General features: G+C 34.4%; 1 protein-coding gene across 1 annotated transcript in view; it reads right to left on the reverse strand.

The window, feature by feature from the left end:
* LOC107699225 (cell adhesion molecule 2-like) overlaps positions 1-11,424 on the reverse strand; it is a 267,199-nt gene that overhangs the window by 16,749 nt on the left and 239,026 nt on the right. The window contains exons 6-8 of the mRNA XM_016500423.1: positions 7,317-7,478; positions 6,256-6,346; positions 5,266-5,444 (exon numbers count right to left, since the gene is read on the reverse strand). Of these exons, the coding sequence (XP_016355909.1) occupies positions 5,266-5,444; positions 6,256-6,346; positions 7,317-7,478 (432 nt within the window). The remainder of the gene's footprint in view (positions 1-5,265; positions 5,445-6,255; positions 6,347-7,316; positions 7,479-11,424) is intronic.

Here is an 11,424-nt window from a genome sequence, read left to right on the forward strand (position 1 = left end):
TTCATAATTGTTAAATATTTTTTAATATTTTTTTTTGTAACATTATAAATGTCTTTACTGTCACTTTTGACCAAATTAACGCATCCTTGCTGAATTTTCAACAGCTATTACTCCAGTTTGATGTTCAAGAAACATTTTTATTTAATTATGAATGTTGAAAACCGTTGTGCTGATTAATATTTTTATTATTATATTTTATTTTATTTTGATATATATATTAACAATATTATATTGTTACATTATTATATTATATTATATTATATTCAGAATTCTTTGTTGAATAAATGTTTCAAAAGAACAACATATATTGAAAACAGTTTAACATATTTGTTGAATATTTTGGAAAATTATACAAGTCTTTACTGCCACTTTTGACCAAATTAACACATCCTTGCATAAAAGTGTTCATTTATTTAAAAAAAATCTTGATCCCAAAATTTTGTACAGTGGTGTATATGTTTTTACCTTTTGGTGTAGGCCTACGGAAAATGTGCAGATATTATTTATATGTATTTATGCAGATGATATTTTTTTTGTGAAGCAAAAAAAAAAAGTATATAAAAAAAATAATATATTTATTTTGCATCTTGATTTCTTCCTGTAGAAACGCACTGTCGTTTTTTGTTTTTTTTGCTTACATCTCTATTCAAGCTTGGCCTCATGCAAAAGAAAAATAGAAACATATTCTAAATGTAGCCTCATTTTGGGACACATTCTATGAAGGTTTGTCAAGTTTCTGACTATCTTTTAAAAAATTTTTTTAGGGTGAAACATGACCTGGATATGTTTTCGTGCGATTCACCCATCGGCCCTGTTTTACATATCACCTTGCCCAAAACAGCTGTATTTACATGTTTATTTTCTGTTTTTCTTGTTGGTCAAGGCTCCTCTTTTGGTTCCCTAATGCTTAATGCTTAACTTCTAGATCAGAAACGTGAGTGCCTGTGCTTCAAACGCGAGCTGTTTTGATCAGTCTCTGCCTCCCGCGCCCTTCCTTTACTCGTCTCCCAAACTGATTACCGATACATAATTAGCTCTTTTAAATAAGACCTAAGACTGGAGAGGAGCAAAAAGTTAAAAGAAGTATAAATACAACTCAGCATTTTCAAGCTATTTGACAAGGATTTCGTTTAGGGTCAAATTGCCTCACAAGTGCCTCTGGAAGCATTTCATCTCTTGCTCCGGCAGCAGGGCGCGCTTCTGAAAAGACGTCAATTTTATGGATGTTTGCACGCTTTTCCGAGCAAGTAAACAAAACTCTTTTTCTTCTGTTCTCATGGTTTTAATTGAGAGGGGGTTGGGAGTGAACAAATGCTGATTATAGGAAGCAAGCAATAAATATTTGACAGTTCCAAGCAAGCGCCGGATTAAACGTAAATGCTGATGCTCATTTAAAAGTCAGAGGAGAACTCGGGGCGCAGAGTTGCCAGAGGGAGTCTCGTCTGCTCAGACCTACTGCTGAGTACAATTAGACTATACATTACACCTGCAGGAGAGATGTCACAGGTCTCTCAGCGGCTCAATAACACTCACATAGGAGCGTGCAGACCAATACATGGATTTTCCCATCCAGCGGAGCAATCGGATTGGCTATGGATGCTGCTGTTTTCTAGCTTGCTTGTCTTTCTGCAAACTCTCTGCTGCTGCAAGCTTGACTTCTGAATATATGGAGGTTTCACTTTTGTCTTTATGGGCTTTTTTGACTTTGAGTTATACAATAGGAGAGTGGAGAGAGTGGGGAAACCCTGGGAGTGCATAGCTCTGTTTTATATTGTTACTACCTATGCCAGAACAGCTCTAATGAATACACTATAGAGCTACAAATATATAGCGGTCTCCAGTGACTACAGAATATATATATATACGGTTGTGCTCATAAGTTTACATACCCCCTAGCTCTTAATGCATTGTGTTGCCTTCTCGAGCATCAGTACATGTCTTCATCTTATATAATAGTTATGTATGAGTCCCCCAATTGTCTTTCATGTGAAAATATGGATCTCAACATCATACAGACACTGTTGGAAAGGGTTCAAATATGCATAAAATGTTGGAAAACCAAAGAATGTGCAGGAGCTGCAGGATTTTTCAACAGCAGGCAGTTGAACTGCTCAGAACCAACAAGGGACTCATGAACAACTATCACAAAACAGAAAGACAGTCGTGGATCATCCAGGAAACAACACAAAGTATTAAGATTCAAGGAAGGGAATGTTGAAGCCAGCAGCCTGCTTGTTTTTCAAATTATAATGTTTAACAGTGGAATTTGTGGTAAATTACAAATACATTTTAATCCCTATGGGAAAAATTTGTGGAGAAATACTTTTGGAACTAATGACGTGCCTATTAACATATTGACTGTTTATTAGTACTTATAAAGCACACATTCTGTATGACCATATTCTACATCCATAATCCTACACAATACCTAAACTTAACAACTACCTTACTAACTATTCATAAGGAGCAACCTAAGAGTTTGAGGCAAAAGTAATAGTTAATGGTTTCTTAATAGTGAGAATTGGACCTTAAAATAAAGTGTGACCACCCACACTATTATCATAATTTTGTTTATTTATTTAATAGAATTTATTACAACAAAGGTCTGAAACTCTGTTGCAGAGATGTATATCTTTAAATGCACATATAAATCACGATTACCGTTACTAGTATTAACTATTACTAGCACCGTTTCTGTGAAAATGTAAACACTTTGGTACTATCAAAGCATTGATATGTTTTTAGAGCAAACCCAACATACTGTAGTAGCATTGGCTCGAACCAATGGGGTGAGTTTGTGGGCGGGGCTAACTATTGGTTCGACCAATAGCAGTTGGAGTGGAGGTGTTAATAGAAGGAAACCTGTTAAAGGAGTTCTTATTTTTATAAGTCGAAGCAGTGAAAGTGGTGCAAATGTGACACCCTTCACCTTTAAAGATACACATTCTGAACAGATGTGTACTAAATGCCACTTCAATTAAAAAAATAACTGTATTGTATTTGTTTACTGTATACTGTAGTTTTAAACAATTATTCCCTTAGAAGTACACTTTAGCATACTTTTAGAAAACATTATGAAAATATATTATATACTTAACTGCAAACTTGAATGGCATTTTTTTAGACATTTAACTGCATGTTAATTGAAATTAAAGTACTGTAGTTTATATTTATATTAAATACAAATAGCTGAACTTTAGAGCACTTTTTTGTTGACCCAATTAAGTAGGACTTGAATACATTTTTATATATAATTTCATAATTACTTCTATTGTATTTGAAATATGGTTAAGATGTACTGCTGAATGTACTAATGAGCATTTACAGTAAACTAAAGTATAGTTTAATGTCATTAGTATTGATACTTGTGTCATGTATTTAAATATATTTGTAATTACACATTTGTAAATTACAATGAAGTAACAATTTAAAAATTGTAAAAGCACATTTAAAATATATTAACTTTAAATGTAATATGGAACATCACACTATAGTTGTATAGAATATTTGCTGTAGCATAGTCAACACATCAGAATTAGTGTACTTTATTAAAGCACAACAAAAAATTAAAACAGTTATTTAAAAAGTACTTTAAAATGTTTCATGACATTATTACAAAGTGCACTTTTTAAAAGTGTACTTAAGTGTCTTAAGAAACATGCACTAAGTACACTTATGTAGCCTTTAATTTCATTAATATTATATTATCTGCAAGTACATTTTTAAAAAATATATACTTATGTTTTGAAGTACACTACAAGTGCACATTCAGTAGAATTAAGCACACTTCATTTTCACAAGGGTTAGTTCTAAATACATTAATAATTATTTTTTTTAAATAATGGTTAAGTTGAGTCAGAATCGGAATCATTAAATTCCTTATGATACCCATTTCTAAGGAAAAAACATGAAAAACAAAACTGAGTAATGTTACACATCACAGCCCAATTTGCCATCCTACTGAACAGAATACTAACATAACACACTTTGCCATCCTACTTTGTATTTATTGCCTTTCCTAAACACCAGACATTCCCATTTCTATCTGTCCTCTGCAAAATAAAGTGTACCTACCAGCAGACACATTAATAAACGGAAATTAAAACGGTAACTGGAGATGAATAGGGAGTGCGTGAATTCAACTGACATTTATTGCCACTTGGCAATCGTACCATTAGCAAATTAGGTTAATTCGAGAGCCGAGTCGGACAACTCCTCCTGAGAGGAAGGGCTTAATAAATATCACTTGGGTGAAGTCAGACATCTAGATGAATTAGAAGGTAATGAGTCATGTGAATGAGATTCTCCCTCTCTTTTTCTCTCTACACCTGTCTGTCACTCGCTTCCTCGCATCTCTTTAACCTGGGGGCCGAGGTTTGATTGGTTAGTTTTTGCTATAGTAAATGCTGCAACAAAAAGTGTTCATTTCAGTCGATGACTATTCAAAAGTAGTTAGCATGTCGCTAATATATTGTTATGCTAACAGTAACTTTCTGTAACCTGATTCATTTGTAGAGCTTCTACAGTAGTCTTTATTTTGTGTGTCTGTTTGTCTCCAAATAAATCTGGGGCAATGGAAAGGCATGGAGAGCTGTGGACTCGACTTTCAAAAGGTGTCCTTTCCATAAAGGCCCCTCCTGTTGAGACCAATCCAGCGTCTTTGTTTTTAGTACAACAAATGTGTACCTTCCAAATGATTTCCAAATAAATCTGGGGCAATGGAAAGGCATGGAGAGCATGGAGAGTCCTTTCCATAAAGGCCCCTCCTGTTGAGACCAATCCAGCGTCTTTGTTTTTAGTACAACAAATGTGTACCTTCCAAATGATTTCTCTCAAAGATTGCTGTTGGGCCTATTAAAAAGCGATGCTACAAATCCGTCTCTGTCCCAAGCGCTCTGTATCTTCCTTCCAATTTTTGCTTGACAAATGTTATCTGCATTAGCAGTGGACCCTTAATTGTGTGTTCTTCTCTTGCTTTGCTTCCTGTTTTGGAGAACCAACTTATCATTTCTGGCTCCGTCTCACTTTGGTGGCAAATACTGCAGCCACCAGCAGTTTCTGTTGTATACACTCAACATACAAAACTCCTGGTAAACTAGGCCAGGAGGAATTTACTGAGTGCGTATGTGTGTTTTGACTTGGATTACGATGGATATTAACAAACTTTCACAAATAAAATAAATAATGAGAACACATGAAAATATAAATAAATAAACTCATGGATTTATTGCCCTCCAGAGGTTATGATGACCCAGAAGTACTTACCGTACACATACAGTGTAAATTCATCCCTGTTGGTGCCGAGGTGGTTGCTGGCCTCACAGCGATATGTGCCGTTGTCTGTTTTGTTCAGTGTGGTTATGATTAGATCTCTACCCTCCACAATCATTCGTTCAACATCAGGAAGCTCACCTCCATCTTTTGTCCAAAAAATTGGCTCAGGCCTGAAAATGAAAGAATAATATAGCTTGAGGCCTCAGAAAAGTAAAAAACTCTGAAAACACTGGTATGTCTGTACATAAGAAGGTTTACAAACGTGATTTTTATGCATAGTAATTTAATTTAATTTAATTTAATTTAATCATTTTAAGTTTTATTTTGTGTTCATACATGCTATTGCAAGAAACTATATAATTTAACAAAGGATACACACATTCCCAAAACTGCAAAGAAGCCGTTATTTTATTAAAATATTATATTAAAATATTGAAATTGGCATGCAGTGCCAGAAAACGGGCAGTTTCTGCTAGTTTCTGTAGATTTTTTACTATATATTTCTTAGTTTTAGTACATTAAAACAAAACAACAAAATAAATCTGTCAAGCTATTTTTGAACACAAGAACACATATAATATATAAATGCCCCCTGTTGTACTTCTATTGTAAATATATGAAAAAAAAAAATCTTTTGGTCGAACCTAATCCTTTAATCTGTTTAGGGCATAGGTTTAGTAGGTTGATGGCAGAAAAGATTTGTCTCTCATTTTGTTATCATTTCTACTCAAGGAACTTTTTACGGTTTTGTCCTCTACCTCTGAAAGGTCACTCTAAAAGAGTTACAACTGTCTCTCGACGATTATATGACTCATTAAATCTCTCCCAAATATCACAATCTGATTTAGTATTATTGCTTTTTGTTCTCGGCATGCAGATAAGGGCCGCCTTGAGACGTGATGATTCTGCAAGTTCAACTTCATAAGACAAACCATATTCAAACAATGTTCACATAGGTGATTAAAAGAACACTGCACTCACAGTGGGTTGCCTTTGGATACACACTCCAGTTTGAAGTATTGTCCTTCCTGAGGTACTATTACTGAGCGCACAATCTGTACCTGAGGAGGATCTGGATTGAGAACAAAAAAGAAAACAAAACACAAAATAAAACAAGAATCACAAAGCAAACCAAAGACACAACGAAACACAGAATGAAACAAACAAACACAAAACAACAACAAGAAAAATGTAAAACACAACCAACCCCCCCCCACCCCAAAATAACAAAACAAAACAACACAAAAATAAAACAAAAGACAAAACAAAACAACCAAAACATAACCAAAACACAACAAAACAAAAAAGTAAAACATAACAAAAAACAAAACATAACAAAAACACAAAATAAAATAAAAATCACACAGCAATACAAAAACACAAAATAAAACAAAACAAAAAAGTAAAACATAACCAAAACACAAAATAAAACAAAAAACACAAAACACAAAACAAAACAAAAACACAAAACAAGCAAAACATAACAAAAATACAAAATAAAACAAAAATCACAAAGCAATACAAGAACACAAAATAAAACAAAAACACAAAACAACCAAAGTAAAACAAAAACACAAAAAACAAAAAGTAAAACAAAATATCCAAAGCAAAACAATAACACAAAACAACCAAAACATAACAAAAACACAAAATAAAACATAAATCACAAAGCAAAATAAAAACACCAAACAACCGAAACACAAAATGTAAAAATGTATGAAGAAAAGGGAACTTCAATGTAAATATTATATCCACATAGAATGAAACATTGTAAACTACTAGCATTTTGTATCACCACACCACTACTTTTTGGACCAAAATAGCTTGTTAATAGAAATGTTTTGACTATTTTGAAAAAAAAATTGTAACTTGGCTACTGTCACACTACTGCAAAACATTGCTAAATTGTGGTTACTGTACACACAACACTGTCTCTGCTGCTTTTTAAACTGGTGCTGGCAGACATCCTGCTTCAGCTGATCTGAGAGCAGTTTCCGTCAAACTAAAGTCAGGAGGGAAACTGATCCAAAAATATGACTCACAGTGGACCTCCAGCACTTCTGTAACCTGGTGCGGCAAGGAGCCCAGAGCTATGTGCTCCACCACACAGGTGTACGCTGCTCCATCATCTGTCCTGTCCACCTTGAGGTGTATGGTGCTCCTGACCGTGAATGACCTCCCAGTGGCGTTTACCTCCTTCTGGCCTGCCAGAACATAGTCACAAGAAAACCTATCAGGCTAATGTTACACATACAGTACTGTACATTTAGAATGTTTCATTTAGTATATCATGCATTATGAACTTTTACAGATTTCAGATGACTTCACTTACAGTCTGAATAGTATCATATAACGAGAATTTAATATTAAATAACTTGCCTTCAGGCACAATATTGGCAGTTACTTTTTACTGTTTTTTTTTTCAGCCAATGAAAATAGATCCAAATTAAATTAATGCAAACATGTCTACAACAGTAATTCATTCCTGAATGAATATGTATTTCTGAACAAATCAGTTGAGTTAATGATTCAGCCAGGGCCGTGCACAAACATTTTGAGGGGCAGTGGCCTAAACCAAAAAAGGGGGCACTAAGGGAGTGAGTGCTTGTTAATACAAATTATCCAGTTGTTACAGATATACAATTAAAAGAGAAGACAGCACACTCTGTAATAATTTCAGACTTTATTGTAGATGTTTTGATAGAACATTACAATTACACATAGCTGATAATAACATAAACTATTGGGGGTGAGAGGAGCACCTCAGCCGATGAGGGCAGAGGGGCAGTGGCTCTAGCCACTGGGCCCACCTCCCTGTGCACTGCCCTGGATTCAGCAACTCAAATACACTTATTCCACTCCTAAATAAGTTTCTTGAACTAATCGGTTGAGTGAATAATTCAGTCATTTACTTCTCGTTTTCTGTCGTCTTAGGATGAATTGCTTCTTGTAATACTTATTTATAAGTGACATTGGATAAAAGTCTCCACTACTGAAAATTTAACTCACTCATATAAACAATCACTTGTTTGTTCCTGAATTAATGAGTGTTTTGAATGAAGGATTCAAATGACTCACTCATACAAAGTCACACAGACTGACTGGAGTATGCGAACATGACACAAAAAAGCACTGACCGTCGGCCAATCCCATCTGAGGTGTTGCATAAGAATATTTTATTTTCTAAATTTTTTTATTTTTTTTATTCCATCTCATACTATTTGTGATCATAAAGGAATTAGCCTTAAACTTCAGCAGCAGCAACAACATGAAATTCTTCTGTTTGCAGAAAAGTTTTTGTTTGCAATCACAGACAAAGAACAGCAATCCACCAACAGAAAATATCCTAATATCCTATACAGCTCAAAACATGTCGGCCAATCCCATCTGAGGTGTTGCATAAGAATATTTTATTTTCTAATTTTTTTTATTTTTTTATTCCATCTCATACTATTTGTGATCATACAGGAATTAGCCTTAAACTTCAGCAGCAGCAACAACATGAAATTCTTCTGTTTGCAGAAAAGTGTTTGTTTGCAATCACAGACAAAGAACAGCAATCCACCAACAGAAAATATCCTAATATCCTATACAGCTCAAAACATAGTCCCTTTTGGCCTGGAATTTATTGGAAAGCCTGAGGAAATGCGAAGAGCAAAACATAATTTAAAGCTTGTAAGGAATCCTTAACGTCTGTGAAAGGAACAGCACAGAAAGTGATAGAGAATCAGTAACCAGAGAAAATAGCAGTTAGAGCCATGCCTGCGTACCGTGCAAGCCCTGGATCAGTGGCATCATGAATGGTTAAGTAAAACATCACCCTGAAGGATTGCCTCCAGCAAACATCTCACTACACATACACATGCATGACCTGCCCAGATAAAACATGGGAGTATCTCTCTTTCCCTTGATGCACATACACAGTAAAACGTTCAGAGCATCTTTGTTGTTTTGTTGTCCTTGCTTTTGCTTTTTTTGTCATCCAAATATAATCTTTGTTGTCTATTCAAAGCATCAATAGAGCACTGAAGAAAAACACTAAAATGGCAAACCCATTTTACTTCTATAATATGCTCAACTGGTAAAGCACTGCGCCGGGAACACAAAGGTTGCGGGTTCAATTCCCAGCGAACACTAGTATTAATAAAATGCATTTCCTGAATGTCCTGTAAGTCACTTTGGATTTAGCACCTGCCACATGTAATGTAATGTATTTCTGAGTGAAACATGATGATGTGAGCCGAAAAGGAAAGTCATTTTAAAGGTGAAGCAAACTATTAAATTTTGATACAAAAAAGATGTGTTGCTTGGAAATAATGTGCTTCTTGTATTCACTCACATAGATCTAAGGAAGTCAATTGTTTTCATTCTTTTTTTAGAATAATTGATTGATTTATGTGTAAATTATGTGCAATGTCTTAGCTACTGGAGATTGTTACATAGGGCTTATACAGCATCTAGTGGCAACACAATGATATTACAGATAATAAATTGTGCAAAATGTTTATCTTAACAGTCAATTTACAAATAATGCATTCAGAGGTGTCAAATTGCCTAGAAACGGCCCTGCCTGCGGTGCTGCCCTGCTCCTCTAGATGCATGCTATAATTTGACGCTTCAGGATGATTGATCACCTTTTTTTGAAGATGAACTAAACCATAAAGAAATGCAGATTTTTTTTTTTTAAAGGGATAGTACACCCAAACATCAAAAAGTCTATTTGATCATCATTTACTCAAGTATCAAAGAAGATTTTCTTGTAATGTAAGTTTTTATTGTAATGATTTGTTGGTGAGTAAAGGATGAATTTTTGGTGAACTATCCCTTTTAAAGTAGTGTCTCTATAACAGAGGGACATTTGATGGCAATAATGTAGTTGTCTGAATGACGTTTATTTTGTTTACTCACTCTAATGAGTGTATGTTGTTTATCTCATCTCATCATATCTCATCACAACTCCAATCTGCTGTTTCTCACCCTCCTCCAGAACAGACCTCTGTAACACTTCTGGTGTTTAGGTAAAACTCTAGCAGTCAAAAGCTATTACATTTCTCAGAGAACAGCTAGAAAAATATATATTGTAAATAGAGTTTTTTCATTTTTGATTACATTTTAATGTTGCAAGTGTTGTCAAGGAGCTGCTATGTGTTACTAAGGTGTTCTAAAAGTGCTTTTTGTGCATTCCGAAGCTGTTGCTAGGGTAGGGTGTACTGAGTGTCATGACATATGGTTGCTAGGGTATTCTGGATTGTTGCATACTAGCAAAAACACCCACCCCCAAGGCTCAGTTCAGTCCTTCAATGTAAATTAAAAATTTTTTTTTCTACTTACAAATCTGATCACTTAGAAAACTAACAGGACATCTCTACTCAATAAGCCACATTACTGAAGTTGTCTGTAGTTCAATATGATTTATATTTAGCTCTTAGGCTTGATGTTTGCTCAAATCCCCTACTGTAAGCAGAAATATACAGTATATAAGAATGTATGTGTGTGCGTGTATACGTATATGTTAGTGCTGTCAAACGAATAATCGCGATTAATCGCATCCAAAATAAAAGTAAATTTGACGTAATATATGAGTGTGTACTGTGTATATTTATTATGTGTATATATAAAAAACATGCATGTATATATTTAAGGAAAATATGTTGTTTATGTATTAAATATATTTATATAATAATCTAAAATATAATAATTGAAACATATAAATGTATATACATGTAAATATTTTCAAAATATATATTGTATGTTAGGCCTGTCACGATAACAGCTTTTTGTTGTGCGATATATTGCCCCAGAAATAATTGCGATAAGCGATATTATTGTCATTTTAAAGACCATTTTATGCCACTGAATATATAATCATAATGTAACTAGGCTACACCACATTATATACGAGAAGCTGCAAAAGACACAATGGCGCAAGTAGAATGCAAAAAACATGGTGACAATTTTTAAAGGGGTGGTTGATTGCGATTTCACTTTTTTAATGTTAGTGTGTAATGTTGCTGTTTAATCATAAACAATATCTGCAAAGTTACGCTTTACAATACAACCGGAGCACATGCCACTGAAGTGAGGGGCGGGACGATTAGACGCGCACTAGAGGCGGTTTAGCCAATCACAACACACTGGGCTAGCTAACCA

Source organism: Sinocyclocheilus anshuiensis, unplaced genomic scaffold (assembly GCF_001515605.1).
Source record: "Sinocyclocheilus anshuiensis isolate Anshui unplaced genomic scaffold, SAMN03320099.WGS_v1.1 scaffold242, whole genome shotgun sequence".
NCBI lineage: Eukaryota > Metazoa > Chordata > Actinopteri > Cypriniformes > Cyprinidae > Sinocyclocheilus > Sinocyclocheilus anshuiensis.